Source organism: Eucalyptus grandis, chromosome 6, assembly GCF_016545825.1.
Source record: "Eucalyptus grandis isolate ANBG69807.140 chromosome 6, ASM1654582v1, whole genome shotgun sequence".
In the NCBI taxonomy this organism is placed as follows: Eukaryota; Viridiplantae; Streptophyta; class Magnoliopsida; order Myrtales; family Myrtaceae; genus Eucalyptus; species Eucalyptus grandis.
In genome coordinates, this window is record NC_052617.1 from 25550887 (window position 1) to 25569299 (window position 18413).

General features: G+C 40.8%; 2 protein-coding genes across 4 annotated transcripts; one reads left to right on the forward strand and one right to left on the reverse strand.

The window, feature by feature from the left end:
* The first annotated feature begins 5197 nt into the window (after nucleotides 1-5197).
* LOC104449064 (probable WRKY transcription factor 2) lies at nucleotides 5198-9713 on the forward strand. Of its 3 annotated transcripts, none has more exons than XM_039315841.1 (6): nucleotides 5198-5675; nucleotides 6493-7033; nucleotides 7273-7455; nucleotides 7634-8514; nucleotides 8614-8772; nucleotides 8978-9713. In XM_039315841.1, exons 2-6 carry the CDS (start codon nucleotides 6572-6574, stop codon nucleotides 9546-9548), a joined length of 2256 nt encoding a protein of 751 aa, XP_039171775.1. In that variant the 5' UTR covers nucleotides 5198-5675; nucleotides 6493-6571; the 3' UTR covers nucleotides 9549-9713. The 3 variants fall into 3 exon arrangements, with proteins under 3 accessions (XP_039171775.1, XP_010061379.2, XP_010061380.2); XM_010063077.3 differs by having other exon boundaries at nucleotides 6507-7033; XM_010063078.3 differs by lacking the exon at nucleotides 5198-5675 and adding an exon at nucleotides 5715-6162 and having other exon boundaries at nucleotides 6507-7033.
* Nucleotides 9714-10011: 298 nt separating this feature from the next.
* LOC104449066 (chloride channel protein CLC-f) lies at nucleotides 10012-17760 on the reverse strand. Its single transcript, XM_010063080.3, has 9 exons — nucleotides 17580-17760; nucleotides 15816-16218; nucleotides 14736-14930; nucleotides 13373-13827; nucleotides 13106-13210; nucleotides 12091-12315; nucleotides 11772-11984; nucleotides 11273-11505; nucleotides 10012-10535 (listed from the first exon to the last, which is right to left on the reverse strand). Exons 1-9 carry the CDS (start codon nucleotides 17643-17645, stop codon nucleotides 10454-10456), a joined length of 1977 nt encoding a protein of 658 aa, XP_010061382.2. The 5' UTR covers nucleotides 17646-17760; the 3' UTR covers nucleotides 10012-10453.
* Nucleotides 17761-18413: the final 653 nt, after the last annotated feature.

Genomic DNA, 18413 nt, shown 5'->3' on the forward strand with positions numbered 1-18413 from the left:
CTTTTTAAGTTTAGTCAATCATTTTTTATTAAAACAATATTTGGTCACGCCAAATGTTAAATGTTTCTTTCTTTTTTTATAGATCAAAAAATGTTATGTATTTATTTAACATCGTTTCACCGAACAACGATTGTAATGGCTAATTATGTCATTATTATTCCATTATGTCTTTCATAAGCTATGCAATTAAAAATCTATGATCCTCCAATTGAAGGTCTGTGGTCTTGGATCTCCATTATCATTTAATCATTTATTATGATTATTATTATTTTACAAATTCTGAACCATCCTAATGAAAATAATAATAATAATAATAATAATGGTTCTTGTCAATTACGATTAACGAGGGGACGATGCATGCGCACTTTGAGGGGATTGAGTCCATATGTCCGGCTTTCCCGTGTTCGTTTTTCAACGCCTCCCATATTATTCTTTTGACAAAAATAAACTGGAAAAGTACTCACCAGCACTACTGGAAAAGTACTCACCAGCACTGGTCAAACGCATTACAAAGATGGGTTTCAAGTAGGAAAAAAATCTCAAATTATATTCACCCTCATAAATTTATTTAAATTTCTTTTTGTAATATAAAAAGATTCCAAAAAGAAAATCTTAAAGTTTTGTGATGTATTTACCTCATTTCTAACTTCCGTCACGTATTTTTTAGAAAAAAAAAAGTCACTTTTATTTAACATAAGTCACGTGGGTGTCACATCAACGCCGCTTATTTTCTAGTTTTTATGTGGCTATATTTTTAGCAATGCTTATTAATAAATGGCGAATATGTCACACGTATACAAATTTAGAAAAGATAATCTAGGATAAACAAGTACAAGTGAATATATTTTCAAATTCTTGTTGATTCTTATCTTCCTTCACATTTTAGGTCGTTACACTAATAGCAACATACTATAAGACTAGACCCGAGCTGGTTAAAGCCGGTTTCTCTTATTCTTTTTCTCTTTTTGGCTCGAGAAGTTATTCGGTCTATGTGTGAACCGATCCAAAGTCGATTGGGGTAAGGTCGGCCGGCTCCGCTCCGGATTGGATATCAAAAAGATCCGATAGTAAACCGACCCGATTGCTCGCCCCGGTAATTCCTCTTCGGGAAAAAGAGCAGAAGGAAGAACTTTGGGTGACATCCACAACGGCCCAGTGACAGGGGGGACTGAGAAAAGGACAAAGACCTGGTCAGAGGAGGGCTTTTTGACCGGGCAAATTAGATAAAGCCCCACCAACCCTGTCCCCGCTCTATAAATAATTACATACATTAATATAAACTTTTCGATTGGAGAACATAAATCAACTATAAATTTTCAATCGGAGAGGGGGAGAGAGAGAGAGAGAGAGAGAGAAATAGGAAAAAGGGGTCGGGAGGGAAGATTGACTGAACTTCTGTTTGGTAGCTTTTGACTTGATATAGGGGACTGTTTTTTAATGTGGTTCGAGGATGATATGGTGGTTCCAATTGGCATCTTCCCAAAACAGATTTTTCTAACACTCGCAAACAAAGCTTTGCATCTCTCTAGTTTTGCTCCCTTTTGGATCGATCCCATCATCTAATTCTCCCTTCCCTTCTTAGATAACAAGGAGGGTCAAAAAAAAAAAAAAAATATCAGACCTTTTACGTAACGCATGTATCGCATTATCTACTGATTTTTTATTTGCGTGTCCAATTACAACCGATAGCGTTTCCATGGCCCATTGAAGACGCGCGGCAAGCAAGAATACTTAATTGTGCATGTCAACATGGTCAAGTGATTTATGCGAATTGCATAGATTTTATCAAACTTTTGCAATTTTACATGTCAAGTGAAGCTTTTGATGCATACAATATTATTTTTTTCTTTCATATATAATTATAAATATGGAGCTTATGCTGAGAAATATTTCTTTGGGTGAGCTGGATGGACTCATCATATCTCAGCAACATAGCTTTATTAAGTCAATCAATGATACATGAAAAGACAAGTTAGGGTCCCCCCCAAAACTCATCTTAAAGATAAATTGCTCCAAAATTACACTTATTAAAATTTTCATTTTTGAAAATATAAGCCCATGTGGAATTTTATTTATTTAAGTTCTAAAAAAATATGGATAAGGACCAACCAAATGACTTTATAATAGCTTGTTTTGTAATTTATCATGCTGATAATTATTGGGTGTTTGCCAAATTGGGTCCTCTCTCATCATCTCTTGGTTTCTTAATCAGCACTCCTTACTAATTCTCAGTCCCATCAAAATGGAGGGTCAGTCATATCTCATCCTTTAAATGTTTTATCAAATTAGGTAGCCGACAAATTCAGATTTATGATAACATGCCCAATTTTCCTTTCGGTCCCAATTCCAATAACCTAAATTTTTCCCAATCGAATATATATCTATTTTTCATGCAAATGCCAGTAATTTTTTTTTTATTATTACTGTTCTAATTATTTTTGGGTTTTTTTATGGGGGGCTGAATCACATGCATTGTTCCAAGACATTTCCCATCTTTGCTTGTCCTGCTTCATGCATTTAGGTGCCCACCACATTGAAAAGCCCTAGAGACATCTTCTTATCACCACCAAATTAATCCATCCATCTTGAAAATAAAGCCATTTCTTTCATTTTTTACATTCAACCCCCCATATTTTCTAATTATTTTAGCAATTCCTTTTGGCCCAAGAATTGTAGCAGCCCCTTAGAAGAATTTTTCCAGATTACTGGGATTTATCTTATAATTAAAAAGATAGTGCGCAAAGGGGAGAACAAGCAAAAAGAAAATAAAGTATAACTAAAAGAAAAAAAGAAAAAGAAAAGAGGAAGATAATGGAAAAGAGGGCATGAATAGGCTTTTAGCCTAGAATTCGATCCCAATCTCTTCAAAGAATATATTTTTAGAGATAGCAAATCATTATCAATCAACCTGTCCTTTTTGAAAGGAAGGAAAATAAAAAAGAAAAGAAAAGAAAAAGAAAAGCATATTATAAAGAATAAAATAATAAACCGAAAAATTTCAGAAGGTGCCAAACAAATGGGTTTAAAAATGAGCACCGCTTTTGTTGTCCTTTTCAACTTAGCGTCTCTCGCCTGCGCGAGCTGGACGATCCTCCGTGCTTCCCCTTGGTTCCCTTCCCTCCATAGAAAAACCCTAGCTCTTAAAAAATTAAATAAAAAATTATCTTTTTTAATTCGAACGTCGTTGCATTAGTTGTTAGGCAAAAACCTAATATAAATTTATCTTTCTTTTTCTTTTTGACTAGATTATGTATCAACAAATCCTGTGTCCAAATCGCCCTAATTAGAGATGCTTCATTTGTATCCACATTGAGTGGTTCGTGTGGAATTATTTTTTAAAAACATAAACCCGAGATGCTAGGCCGACAAAGAATCAAGCTCACCAAATTGACATTTTCGAGTCGACTACAACGATCTTGTGTGTCACAAAGCATCGATTTATAACTTTTCTTTTGTTTGTTCATGGCATGTGGATCTTCTACACGTTCTTTCAATTTTGAGAGTATTCGTCAACGAGATTCGTGAGGAAATTTTTTACAAAAAAAGAGAAGAAGAAGATGAAAAGAGATGAAACAAGGTCTTGTACAATAATAATGATATATGAAAGGGGCCAATTGGCAGGTTGGGTTGCGTAGCCAGCAACTGCAAAGCATATCTCCAGTCGTGTCCATTGGAAGCTCCGATCTTCTTCTTCTCCTTCCTTCCGATGCTTTCTTTAGCCGTCTTGAAACGGAATGTACCTTCTTGTCCCTGACGCGTGTTCCCCTTGGCGATTGGTCCTCAGCATTCTTTTTATTTATTCATATTTCCGCCCCTCATTTGCACGCAATCGAGATTTGGTCCCTGTACAATCTGCAAAATCTTCGTCAACGTCCTTCTTAAATCGAAAAACCAAACCCGAATTCTCAAACCAGATCCATTTTGTTTTTGTTGGGTTGTGGGTGCTCTGCTTATAGAAGCCATTGCGTGTAAATTTTTAGCATCGTTAGCTGGTCCGATCAATATTGTGTCCCCGTTTTTTTCAATGCAATGAGCAAAGGGCACTAATTATTTATTATTTCTTAACTTTAAACAAAATCGAAGAAATTAATTGATATTCTTCGTAGGGCGATGTGTATATATTCTACGTGCGGTGTTAGATAATGGGTAATTGCTGGAAAAATTTGAGACAGCTGTTTAAGCTTGCTTTGGGCGAGTCATGTATTAGGGATATTGCCCATGGAAAAATGAATTTTCCAAGATCTTCTTCGGTGGATCCCTCTTGTTCCTGTTTAGTCCCCTTTGTTTCGAAAGTTATTTCTATTTCTTCCTCGCCTTCCCCCTTTTCTTCTGTTTCTAAGGTTTCTTTGAATTTTTTAGTAACAATGAGTGATAGTATTATGCCTAAATAGTAAACACAGATAATAAATAAGAGAATACTAAAGATTCGAGCCATAGAATTTCTCAATTCCAACATAAGCTACTTATTCGATCAAATGAGTTTTCAACACGGACCTATATTAGATTTGCAAAATAATTGATTAATGAAAATTGAGTTTTTAACGAAAAAAAATTGGATTGTTTATAGTTTCCAGGAAGAGTTATCATTGAGAGTGTGGAAATTGTGATATTACACAGAAAAAAGGGAGGTTAAAAAGTAGGGGGAGAAAAAAGATAATTAAATAATATGATCTGGAATCAACCCAAAAATCTCTGTAGACGGTTTTAAGATCCTTTGCCTTTTTAAAGGGTAGAGAGAGATTGCAGATGTTCGGCTCATAAGGTGACAGCCCAGCTTAAAATATGTTTTTGCTATTCCATGTTTTCCAGAAGATGTTAAAGAAAGGAAAATTCTATTTCCCCCCCAATATTTAGTGCTCAATCCGGGCCGGTCATATTCTCTTTTGCAGGACAACATTGCCCCTGCACAGCAGCCCCAGCAACAGGTATTGTGCCGTGATTTGTCAGCCTACTTGGGGGCAAAGAGGGCATTTTGGCCCTCAGGAAAAAACCTCGGAAGGCCTTCTGGGGAGGGAAGAAAATCAAGATTTGCACACAGAAGAGAGAAAAGAATTTCAAAATAACAGAAGGTAATAAATAACCTGACCAGAAAACAAGACAGTAATAAATGATTTTCCTTGAATAAATGGGGAAAATTTAAAATAATACATGCTGTGCCTGTGTGTGGGCAACAGTGCAAGCCTCTCTTTTTTTTGGTTTCTCTCCCTCACCATCTCTCCCTGTCTCTCCAAAGATTCCAACCCCATTTCCCCTCCAGGTCCACCACTCTCATTTTTACACATCCCATCCTCCCCCTTTTCCTTCTTTTCATATAAAGACAATATTGGTTTTTCCCCCTTCAAATTCCTCAAAGGACACAATCATGTCATTTTGACGCAGAGAGAGAGAGAGAGAGAGAGGAGAGAGAGACAGGAGAGAGGGGTTAAAGAAGTGGGGGGGCGTTTTTGTTTTTAACCTCGTTTTTTTCCAGACACCCAGAAACGAAGTGGGTGTTCCCATTGAGCTGAATTAAGAGAAGGGACAGGACAGGAGCCGTGGAAAAGAAAGAGAGGATTTTGGAGAAAAGGGTAGGCTGAATTTTTTAATTTTTGGGCATTTCAGGAGGAGGTGGTGGCGTTTGCTGCTGGGCAGGTCCTTGTTGAAATCATCGTAGCATTGACTCCACAATCAAGCAGGTAATCATTTCCAATAATGGAGTTTCACGCCCCTTGTCTTTGCTTTTTCTCTTCTTCTCTCTTTTTTTCGTCGTTGGGTTTTGTTATCTTTACCTTCTTTTGATTCTGAAATTTTGGGAAAATTTCTTGCGTTTCGTACCTCACTCTCTTTGTATGCATTTCTGGGCCATGTGTTGATAAAAAAATTTTGTTGGAAAGGTGTGATTTTGCCGTCTTGGTTTTTCTTTTCCTGTCGACTGGAAGCGGACAGGCACGTTTCCACATTGTGGAATGTTTTGGTTTCCCTATTTTTAGATCGCGATGTCTGTTAATCTCGTTTTGTCATCGACGGATCTTGGCCAATTTCGGAATACGATCCATGATTTCCTGTCAGAAAATCTGGAGTCTTTTCGCTAGCTTGTGGGTTTTTCTGGGTCCAATTGTTTTTAAGTGTACAGAGCAGCATCGTTGACAGAGTTGATTGTGCAAAAGGACAACCCAAAAGAATGTAAATTTCTTGTCTTTCTGTTTTTCCATGTGATAATGTGTTCTGCTTACAGATCATTTCCTGATCTCGAATTTCTTTTTGGAGGAGCTGCTTTGCTTCTCAGATTCTTGGAATTGATTTGATTCAAAATATACCGAGCAGTTGATTGGATATACTTTGTACTCTTCTGTGTAATACCTGCTTGATTTGAGCAATTCTCAAAGGAAACTTTATCTCATGGTTCCCCTTTATCCCTGTCGAATTTCAGTAGAAACATGTTTCATGCGTTTATTCAAGCTGCAGCTCAATATGGCCGTACCTATTCTTACATCTCCTATGTTTCTTGTATGGTTCATATTTTTCAGAACATTCTACAACACCGCGATAGTTTTCCGTCTATCCTCACTTTGAGCTAAGGGTTAGCTACATCATGAGTGGGGCAGATGATAATGTTGCCGTGATTGGTGATTGGGTGCCTCCCAGTCCAAGCCCAAGAACCTTTTTCACCGCGATGCTTGGTGATGACATTGGTTTGAGGTCAGGACTGGAAGCTTCTGGAAACAATAAGACAGGGGGGCTTTTTCTAGGATCTCAAGAGAGGGTGACGATGGGAAACTTTGAAAACAAGGACACAAAACGAGTCGGTCCTAGTGGTGGTGACCACTCCAGTGAATCTCGCTTGGCTGTCGAGCAGAAAGGGTATTCGCGTGGATGTCTTGGGGAAAGGTTGGCAGCCCGAGCTGGGTTTAACGCCCCAAGATTAAATACAGAGGGAATTAGATCTGCTGATCTATCGTCGAATCCTGATGTTCGGTCTCCTTATTTGACGATCCCTCCTGGTCTAAGTCCTACAACACTTCTCGATTCCCCAGTTTTCCTCTCGAATACGCTGGTAAGCTTGAGGTTGATGATTCTGTTGCTGTTGGGCTGTCTTTTGAAGGTTGAGATTGGATGGTGTGTGTTTATATGGACTTATCAAGTGTGTGATAAAGGAGATCGGTAAAATTATATATTCTGTGGGTGGGTTCTTGAAGTAGTGTGTGGTTGTTAATGCGCTTGTAAGTTGTAATGTCTTCACTTATGCAAAATTTGGTTTCTCAAGTTTGAGACATTGCCTTCTGCCTTTGGCAGGCTCAGCCCTCTCCAACCACAGGAAAGTTCCCTTTCATTCATAACAATAATAGCAGGAGCTCCGGGTTGATGTTAGATGCAAATACAAGTAAAGATAACCCATTTGAGGAGAACAGTTCTTCATCCTTTGCTTTCAAGCCTCTTGGGGAGTCGAGTTCGTCCTTTTTTGGTGCTGGGAGCAAAGTAATTATCTTCTTTCTTAGATACTTGAAATATATGATTTTCAAGTAATATGTCTCAAGCTAATTATCAGACGTGTGAATTTCTAAGCTTAGTTTCTTGATTTCTTTGAAAGATGGGCAACAATTTGGTGACTGTTATTTCTGTTACTTAGTCTATGTCTTGTACTTTCAACATGCAGATGAATCAAGCTACATTTCCTCAGCAGTCTTACCACAGAATCGAGGTTTCAGTTCAGTCAGAAAATTCTGTCCAATCTCGTAATGTGGAAGCAACCAAATTGCAATCCCAGAATGGAAGTGGCTTCCAATTTCAGGGAGACTTTTCCAGGTCATCAGCAGAAAATGTTGCTGGTCATGATGGGGTGCCATCTGATCAAAGGAACTTCAGTACTGTTACTGGTGATCCTGAACATTCTCCGCCGCTGGACGAGCAACAGGATGATGAAGGAGACCAAAGAATCAGCGGAGATTCCTTGGTAGGTGTTAATGGTGGCAGCCCTTCTGAAGATGGATATAACTGGAGAAAATATGGACAGAAACAAGTCAAGGGAAGCGAGTATCCAAGAAGTTATTACAAGTGCACTCATCCCAGCTGTCAAGTAAAAAAGAAGGTGGAACGATCTCATGAGGGCCATATTACAGAAATCATCTACAAGGGGGCCCACAATCACCCGAAACCTCCACCGAACCGCCGATCTGTCATTGGGGGAGCTAATCCCTTTGGTGACATGCAGTTGGACAATCCAGAACAGATGGGCTTGCAGAATGCTACGGACACTGATCCTGCTTGGGCTAATATGCAGAAAACTGCTGGTATGGGAGGATCAGAGTGGAGGCAGGATAACCTTGAGGTCACATCATCACCATCTGATGGCCCCGAATTTAGCAATGCTCCGACCTCTTTACAGGCACAGAATGGTGGTAATCAATTGGAATCAGGGGATCAGGTGGATGCGTCCTCTACTTTTTCAAATGATGAATGTGATGATGAGCAGCAGACGCACGGTAGTGTATCTTTGGCTTATGATGGAGAAGAAGATGAATCTGATTCAAAGAGAAGGTATTAATTTCTCCCTGTTTTCCGCATGTCTTTTGGTCTCTTTTTCCTTTCTTTAGACATTAGAGAATCTGAGCGTCTCTTCATTCCGTGGTTCTTCAGGAAAATTGAAGCCTATGCAACTGATATGAGTGGGGCTTCAAGAGCCATTCGTGAGCCGAGAGTTGTGGTCCAGACGACCAGTGAGGTAGATATTCTTGACGATGGTTATCGCTGGCGCAAGTATGGACAGAAAGTTGTGAAGGGAAACCCGAACCCAAGGTCACTGTCATTTTCATCTCCCATTTGAAATTGAAATTTTCTTGTTGTAGATTGCAATAACATCCAAAGCTAAGCGAGAAAAGTTGTCTCTGTAAGAGTGGAGTACATAGTAAATGACCATATGTCGTGAGATTTTCTTATTTCTATTTTCTCCAAAAGTTCCCATTGCAAAGCTTGAAACTGAAGACCTTTGGTTTCGATGCAGGAGTTACTACAAGTGCACAAGTCCTGGCTGCACGGTTAGGAAGCACGTAGAGAGGGCGTCACATGACCTTAAGTCAGTAATTACTACGTATGAAGGGAAGCATAATCATGATGTTCCTGCTGCTCGGAATAGCAGCCATGTCAACTCTGGCGCATCAAGCGCTATACCAACCCAGTGCACCACCTCTGCAGTTCAGACTCAGGTCCATAGGCCGGAGCCCTCACAAGTCCATAGCATGATGGGGAGGTATGAGGGGCCCGGGTCATTGGGTTCGTTTAGCCTACCTGGAAGACAGCAACTAGGCCCTGGTCCCGGATTTTCCTTCGCAATGAATCCACCCAGACTGGCGAATTTTGCAATGGCTGGGATGGGTCCTGGCCAGGGCAATCTTCCGATGTTGCCTGTTCATCCATTTCTGGCTCAGCAGCACCAAGTACATGAAATGGGATTCATGTTACCGAAAGGAGAACCAAAGGCTGAGCCAATGTCTGAGCCTGGTCCAAACTTGTCTAACAACTCCTCGGTTTATCAGCATATTATGAGTAGACTGCCGCTTGGACCTCAGATGTAAATTTCACCCTTTTTGTTTTTGCTTAAAGAGAAGAAACATCACCTGATAATATATATAGCTTTTCAATAGCGATACATATTTTTGTTTTGTTTGTTTAACTTCTCAAGTTCTGAGTTTGACGTTCTTCCTGGTTTTGACAATATAGTACTCTCCATTTCCCGTTCAGTGATGCGCGCAGCTCAAATTCATGTAACATGGTAGTTGCTAATTTGAAGCCTCGTTGTCTAAGAATATGCTACCAAAGCCATGCTGAGTCATATGTCCAGTTCATCAAGGTTTGAAGGGGAAAAGAACATTGATCTGCTTCTGGGATGCAAAACGTAGGCTCGATGTGCGCATATTGTATTCAATAGGAAAGAATTGTAATGGTGTAGCAACCAGACAAAAGTTCACCATGTTCATTCAGCTTAACATCTCTAAACGAGGCAACATGAATCATCCAGTCCCTGTGGACGAGGGGTATAAAAAAAATGCATCCAGCACTTCACACTACTTTAATTGATTCATTGCGTAGATTATCAGGTTTGAGAGGAAAATGACACTTTGTAGGACGCAGGGAATTTACTTTCCTACACTATTGGGTACATATCTCCTTTCATGCGACTATTTCTTTCATCGACCCACCACATTTGTCCATCGATGAAGGACCAGGAGTGAGCTGTATATAAAAATGAAAAAAAAATCGCAAGATGAATTCTAGTCAAATACAAAGATGCATCTTTTGTTGGCTGTTTCGATCAAAGAATCCTCGGAGCCAGACAGCCCCTGCCAACACGGTTCTATTGCCGACCGACTCCGCAGACCGTATCACAATCTGGACAAGGCAAACTTTCAGCAGACACATTAAAAATTGCTGGCAGTTTGGCCGCAGAGGGAAGAAAAGGTTCTTCAAATAAGTCGCCTCTTTAATGGGAGTTTGAAATCGAGTCTTCAAGATTGCTTTCTATTCTGCGTTGATTTACATCTTTTCGGTGCTTTATTTCATCTCTGCATCAACATGGGAATGTCAGCCTTCATGTCATGAAGCAAAAGTCATATGCAAAATTCTGTCTATTAAGAAGAAACTTCACAGAGATCACCATTTACATTATGAAAGCATGAGCATGCATGATGAGCCACAGTGCGAAATGGAGTAACAAGCAATTCTGATAGCAAACAAGACTCGTGATAAGCTCACAAAGCAATTAACGTTGACAGGCACAGGATTTCAACTCCTTTCTTTTCTTTCTCATATTTGTCAGGAGCAAATCAGTAATTATGAATTGAATGGAGGCTCCTAAGAGAGTAGCAACAATTCGAAGAAAGGTCACAGACATGCCACATTGCCGGTGATTACTTCTTCTTTTTGGTCAAAGATTTACTTCTTCACACACCGTGACAGTCTCAACGGAAAATAAACTAACCTTGTTAAGCACAGTAGCGTGAACCATCTGCCAAGATACATACAACCAACCATTTCACCAGAATCTCCTAACTCAAGAAATTTGCAGAATACCATTCATTCGTAAGTGATGTGGTCTAAGATATGCTAAAGAAACATTTAGGATTTTTCCATTTGCATTAAAGCTACCCTTATACTTTCAAAGCAGCCATTCTTTTCAATAGATCTATGTTTCAGGAGCCTAGCAACTAGAAAATATCCCATGAAATGAGAGTCCTTACTTAGACAATCAAGAGCAGAAGAAAATTCCCAACAACATTAAAATAGTGAAAATGGTAAAAACCTGAGAATGGCCTGTATTGAATCATAGTGAAGGATAGCTACAATTCTTCTCCTTCGTCCTTTTGGAGGATCTCCACCACGCTTTACCACAGGCAATTGCTTGATCCCCTTTGCCTCCATCACCTCTTTTGCCGTTTCTAAATCAGTGTCTGGGTAGCACGTTAGAAGTCCACGCTCTTGGCCACGATAAGTTATCTTCCTTGTACATATGGAAGAAACGAGAGTAGTATTTGCCTGTAAAAGTTACAATCCCAATAATCAGACAAGGGATCTTGATTATTGACCCTTGGCAGTCCGCCAAAAGGTCTTTTTGGGGTGGTGGGGTTGGGGGTGGAAGGCGGGGGCATTAAGTTTAGGAATCCCACGCTTCAATTGGTCAAAAAAATAAAAAGGAAAAAGGAATTCTGGTGCAGAGTTCATCAATAACTACAGAATGACTTGACATCTGAGAGAAATAATAAATATACAGTAAGAAAGAGAAGCTTTGTGTAACCACATACATCCTTTAATGCAGCGTCACCAGTCAAAGCATCTGTAGGTGTTTTGGATAAATAACGTCTTATGTCACCATATGTTAATACCCCTTCGAGCAGATTTTCCTTGTCAACCACAATCACACAATTTTGCTTGCTATCAAGCATGCATTTACTGGCATCCTTCAAGGTCGTGGCAGGAGAAACCTTCACATACTTTTTTGACATTGCCCGAGATACCTGGAGTGCAACATAGAAAGCCAAATAAGAAATAGTAGGGTAAATGTCGCAGGCCAGAAAATTAATCGAGAGCATTTGAACCTCAATAAACAATAATCACAAATACCTTAAGATCTGCCAAAAGAATATCTTCGTTATCCACTTCACATTGAGCATCAATGGGAAGTAGTTCTAGACCATGCCCTTCAGTATGCCTCCACTCAGCATCACTATTGTCTTCGGCATGTGAAAGATAAGAATAGCCTCTTCGTGGAGTTCGTGCATCAGATGCCTCAGTCTCCTTGGCTTGGTTTGTCACAGAGGGCACCCATATTGCTAATCCGACAGCTCCCTAAATTTGTTAGGAACAAAATCAATACACCAGACTTAAGTATAGATTTCACTATGAATCACAAATCACCATTAAACTGACTGGGCTTGATGCTGAGCAATATGAAGCAGAAACAAGTGCGACAAACATTCCAAGGTTGTATCGTGGTGAACAGTTAACTGGCAATCAAAGCCACTAAAGATGTACAACAAAAGATGTTAATGCCAGAGTAGTTGACAGGCCACTGTTTCAGGCATATTACGTCTGGACAGCATATGACTAGCAGGAAAAAGGTTAGAGCCATTTGCATTTTACATCAAATTAAGGTCAGCCGCTAGTACCCCTAGAGAACATGGTTGAATCAGGAAAGGTCATTCCACAAGAGATATGGGGAAACAAAACAGCCGTTTAATCTGAAGGATGGGCATGGTGTTCGAGGAGGAGCCCTCAAGAGTATGATTCATGGCCCGGTGGCACAGACATTGTGTGCCTTTTTAATCTCTCAAAAATGGAGGGTGGGGAACTAGTTCTGGTGGAAATATATTTTGTTAGGGGAGACAACTATCAGTTTTCAACATAGAATCCTCTTCCACAAGGAAATGTCTTTGCAATGACATATCCAAAAAGGTAGCAAATATGCACGATTTAGGAACATCAGCAAGGAAAATTTTGTTGCTACCTGTCCTGAAAACATAAATGTGTGATGACACACAAACAAACAATTGGACGATGTTCCACTGCAAATATGGTACAAATGATGGATCTAGCAGCAGACCACCCCATGAAAACAAATATTAGAAAAACGAATTACCATGAGTGGAAGCAATATCCTGTAATCTTTAGTCAGCTCGAACAAAAGTAAAACTGACGTCAATGGCACCGAACACACAGAAGCTAATGTAGCAGCCATGCCAACCTGCAGCAATATTTTGAAGCTTTTGAGAACCAGTTTTGACTAGAGAAGAGTTAATCACAAGACTTCTCTCAAACCGAAGGGCAGGTTTGAGAATTCGAGTGGGGTGTTGGGGGAAGGAAAGGGGGGTGTGGATACACATTCCACTGCGGCAAGAAAACATACCAGTGCATATGCCTGTGGCTGGGCAACAGCAGCATTGCCTGGAATGGCAGAGTTAACAATACGAGCAGCGAAGCCTCCAAATACGGCACCAGCAGCAGCACCAATCATCAAACTTGGTGCATACAGGCCCCCTACCAGACCAGAACCCTTACATAACGCTGTAGCTATAACTTTGGCGGCTACTAGTTGTGTCAGCAGCCAAATTCCAGGTGCAGATGCACTTTTCCCGGTATGTAAAATTTCCTCCACATTTGTAAAACCCCAGTAAAGAATTCCAGGATATTTAAGAGCTATGATCCCAGCTCCCAGACCGCCCAAAGCAGGACAAACAACAGTAGGAAGGCCAAATTTTTCCCTTATAAACTCAAATGATTTGGCAAACCAACTGACCAAGCGGGTGAAGGCAACACTTACTACACCACATAGCATTCCCAGTATCAAGTACAGAGGGAGCTCTGCAAAATATCATTTAAAAAGTACATCAAGGATTCATAAATAAACAGAAAATCTGGTGGTTCATTACATCTATTATTGCCCACTATTTATCACTACTCTTTACACAGAAACAGACAATCAAATTGTCAGCATGCAAATCAAAGGCATGTGACTATTTGCAAGTATAAGTATGCTTCAAACAAAGGCTGAAGATCATTCAGAATCTACCGAGGGATCCAGGGCGAAAGAGTTTCAAGTCAATAATTTGCAAGAAACTGATACATTGCCAGACATTACTTTGCTTTAAATTGATTATTTTAATGAGAACATCCAGTACATCCAAAACCACTTGCGCTGGACCGAATATTTGAGATATAACCTTGACTGGAACTATTCAAGGTGTAGGTGGTATTGGCATTAACACGTTCAAGCACAACCTACCAAAGCTCTACAAGCAAATCAAAAGCAAGGAAAAGAGACTGCAAGGACTATATTTTGAATAAATTTGATTTAAAGGATACAGGCTCTATTTGTCTAGCCCACTGCCAATCAGCTAAAATTTTGTTCCATATGCCTTTATATGTACAAAAGATGCCAAAATTGAAGTGCAAGTTAACCCCATCCAATCCACTAGCCAAAGAACCAAAACAAAGCAACTTCAAAAACTGATAGTGTCCCCATCCATAGAGGGGATGCCGTAAGGGTAAAAGCAGAGGGCATGCTCAAAGGAGAAGAGAATTCCAAGACTAAAGATAACATCACATGTAATTCATAAACAAGTCGTAATGCATTCAGCTCAGAAGGTAAGCAAGTAAGAGGAGTCTCCTGACCAAGCACAAGGACTTTTAACATCATAAACTGCAAAACTAATGAGAAGTCAGGTGCATTAGATCCACTGATAGTGACAGAAGAACTAAGGACAAATTACCTGCAGCAGATTTCAGATCATATCCTGGCACGGTAAAAGCCGACTCTGTCCCAAGTAAAACATTTGATACAGTGGAGGAGATAACTGAAGCCAATATTATCATCGCTGTGGTAAAGGGAGGAGAATTTTCTGCACGAAGAGGCCTTAAAACAGTTTCGATTGCAAAGAAAGATCCAGCAAGTGGAGCATTAAAACCTGCAAAAAGACCACAAATGATTCACAATAGTACACAAAAATTTCAGAGCAAAAATCAATGAAATGTATCGCCTTCATCACTTGGATGGATGGTATTCAAAGGGGAGAACAGGAACCGGTTCTCACTTTTCTAAACACAAGTTGGTCTAACAGGATGATTTTACACGAGATGAACATTAATGCAAGGCAGAGAAATACATTTCGCAAAAAAACCTAGATGATAAATCACTGCAGGGAGCATGAGACTGTATAGACTTAAAATTATCGTCAGTGACCAGCATACCTCCCTAAAAGTTAAAGAGAATAGCCATGATGATCCTTCCAGAAATTTCACATGAAAAAAATTCAAGAGATCAGCACTAACTCCACTCTCAGATTCCCAGCTCAAACAGAAAGACCAAAGCATGCAACCACTGCCTGATCTAATTGAGTGTCCTTTCGTTAAGTAATTCACCTGATGCCATTGTCTCATATTCAGTAAATATGAATATAACATTCACTCAACGCTACCTGAGAGAATATGGCTATTAAAAACCGACTTCCTCTAAATAGAACATTATTCCCGCACCCAAAGAACTAAATCTTATAATCCACATAAATACCATATACCTTTATATTTAGTTCCTGATAAATTATTACATGGCATCAATCCAGAGATATCTATGAAAATCATATGCCTCCATAGCTAAATTCCAAAAATGCAAATGCGGCCGTTCAGCTTCCTAAGTGAAGAATGGAAAGATACAAATTCCCCCATCTGAAAAGAAGTTTTATACAGCTATCAAAATAGTGGGTAATCAGATTCAGAGAAACTATGACCAGCAAAAATAATGAAGCGAGTCACGCAGAATGTTTTCAATGTGGGTTTTCAAAAGCCTTCAGTACCTGAAGAAATTCCAGCTGCAGCACCCGCTGCAACAAGAGCTATCTTCCTTTCTCTGTTGTTTTCCATCATTATTGAGAATCCATGTGCACAAGACTTTCCAATATCTACACTAGGGCCTTCAGGACCCAAAGAACAACCAGTACCCAAAGTCACAGCAGCCTGGATGGCTTTTACTGCCGGAAAAACTCCAGCAAGCAAATCAAAACCCTGCCTTTGAGAAGACATGGATTGCTTTATTTGATCCAATATTTCAAGCAAACCATGCATCATCCCGACAATAACTCCGCCTGTTACAGGAATCAGAAGAATGCGATGCCAAGTATCAGCTAACCTCTGTAGACGAAGCCAAGCAGCACCCTCGTTTGGGGTACCTGCCCATGCCCACTCATGTATTAGATGCACCTGCATATGCACTCTGATGTCAAATCTCAAGACATCCAATTAAAGTAAAATATGTCATCAGAAACATAAAATGAAAATAACGGAGAGACAATGCCACAAATGACATGGAACCCAAGAGAACATTTCTCAAGTGGCAAATAAAAAGTCCAACAGCACTCAACGAGACTACACATCTTCTTCACCACAAGCAATTACACAGCATTTATTCACTATGAGAGTCAAGACTACGAGTAATACAGGAAAATGGGAAATGTAACCTACATCTGCAACTGCTTAGAAGCCATGACAACTGCCTTAGTAAGATTCTTCTATGAAGATATAACAGATAAATAGCACGAAGAAGAGAGTGATTACCATAAACATGAAGTGAAGCCCTTGATTAGAAAAGAGTTCCCCCCAATCAATCGATAGGAAGTACACTATGTCTCACTAAAACCCATTCCCACCACTGAACTATACAAGGTGCCCAGCCCTCATAATTGCCTGGCCACGCCTAGCTCCAATCTAACCCAAACTGATAGATAAACTTCAGATCCAAATGTTGTTTGATGATAATTCCCAGCAGATCTCTCACTCAAAAGAGTTCTAGTTATGCTGCTGCCTTGCCACGTAGGAAAATCCTAGGTCAAGTATCAAAGAGGGATTAACAGACCAATGCCTACATGACTATGCTTTCACCGAACAAAACAAACAAACCAGTTAAGTCTCACCAGGTTTCATCTGTCTCTATTCACTGAGTGAAAAAGTTATTTGTGGAAGGCAAGACTGATGGTCAACTTTTTGCTTGCTTCAATTACTGCGGTTTGGTAATCAAAAGACATTCAATAATTGACATTTTCCTCAAGGGTTAAGATTCCACCATTTTGTTAAGCAATATCATTCACATTCCATCATGGACTTCTCTCTTTACATGACACAGAGGACAACAGTCCAGTAGCTGCAACTCTTAATTAAGCATTAACCGTAACGCTTAGCAAAATCCGATGAGAACAGAGGTCCACGGGTGAATAATGATAAACAGAACAGCACGCATTGTATTTGTATCCCTGAGTCGCAGAGCTACCAAAAAATGACACGCGCACTTCCTTGTTCCAATGAGAATCCCCCCAATATGGAAAAAACTCCACGCACCCTAAGTAACATACTCACTATTTTTGCCCTACTCGTCTTCATAATCTAAACCAAAACCGATAACGGATCAGAGTGGATCAATACAATTAAACAGAGCAACCAACTAAATCGAAGCTTCTAATGAATAAGCACGCGAAAACCAGAACTCATGCACGCGAAAACCAGCACCATATCGATCCAAAGTTTGATCTAGAAAGGACAAAAAAAAAAAAAAAGGAAATCCAACTCACCCCGTTGTTAAAGGCAGCAACGAAGAGACCCGTTGCAAGGCCGAGGAGGCAACCGATCAGCAGCATCGCCCACTCGGGCGGCGCGCTATCGCCCAGAACATCACCTTCCCCGTCGAAGTGATGATCCTCGTCCCTCGCCAAGGCATGCTCCCCCTCCCTACCCCTGTCCCAATCCCGCTCCCTGTCCCTGTCCCTGTCCCTGTCGAGCCGCTTGGAGCCATGGCGGCGGCCCGAGAGGCCGCGATCCAGATGCTTGAGCAGATCCCTGAGGCCTCCCCTCCCGCCGCCGGACCCCCCGCCGCCCTGGGCCTCCAAATCGCCTTCCTCCTCCCCGGCGTCATCCCCCGACGCCGCCCCCTGAGCAGGTGGCTCTGGTCGCCGTACTCCGCCGCGGCCATCGCGCGCTCGCGCGCGCACACTCTCTCTCTCCACCAAACTCAGAGTGGATTCGGCGAGCGCATCGAGCGGTGGCGGCGGTGGATCCGCAGCGAGCGCGGTGAAGAAAGGAAAGAGAAGCCGCGAATGATCTCCGCCGCCCGCCGCCGCCTGCCGCCTGCCGCCGCCGCTTCTTCTTCTCGGTCGGGAGATTCGTGCTTCGTCTTCTGGCGTACGAAGATGAGCAGCGAAGCCGGGATCGCGTCTTCTCGGTGGATCGCGCGACCGAACTCAACGTCCATCGAACAGTTGTTTCCCATTCGTTTTTTTATTATTTTTTTGTTATTTTATTATTATTTTTTAATTTCCTTTCTTGCGCGTCGGATTAGGGAAACTGAAGGAGAGAATCTCTGATTTGCCGGGAAATCGACGATAGGCGGGACACGACGCCGTTTTTGC

Coding starts and splice junctions, on each gene's coding strand:
- LOC104449064 (XM_039315841.1), top strand. CDS start 6,572: ATGAGTGGGGCAGATGATAATGTTGCCGTGATTGGTGATTGGGTGCCT. Junction 7,034..7,272: donor TTTTCCTCTCGAATACGCTG/GTAAGCTTGAGG, acceptor TGCCTTTGGCAG/GCTCAGCCCTCTCCAACCAC. Junction 8,773..8,977: donor AAGGGAAACCCGAACCCAAG/GTCACTGTCATT, acceptor GTTTCGATGCAG/GAGTTACTACAAGTGCACAA.
- LOC104449066 (XM_010063080.3), bottom strand. CDS start 17,645: ATGCTGCTGATCGGTTGCCTCCTCGGCCTTGCAACGGGTCTCTTCGTT. Junction 13,211..13,372: donor AGCCACAGGCATATGCACTG/GTATGTTTTCTT, acceptor ATATTGCTGCAG/GTTGGCATGGCTGCTACATT. Junction 11,506..11,771: donor GTGACGCTGCATTAAAGGAT/GTATGTGGTTAC, acceptor TAACTTTTACAG/GCAAATACTACTCTCGTTTC.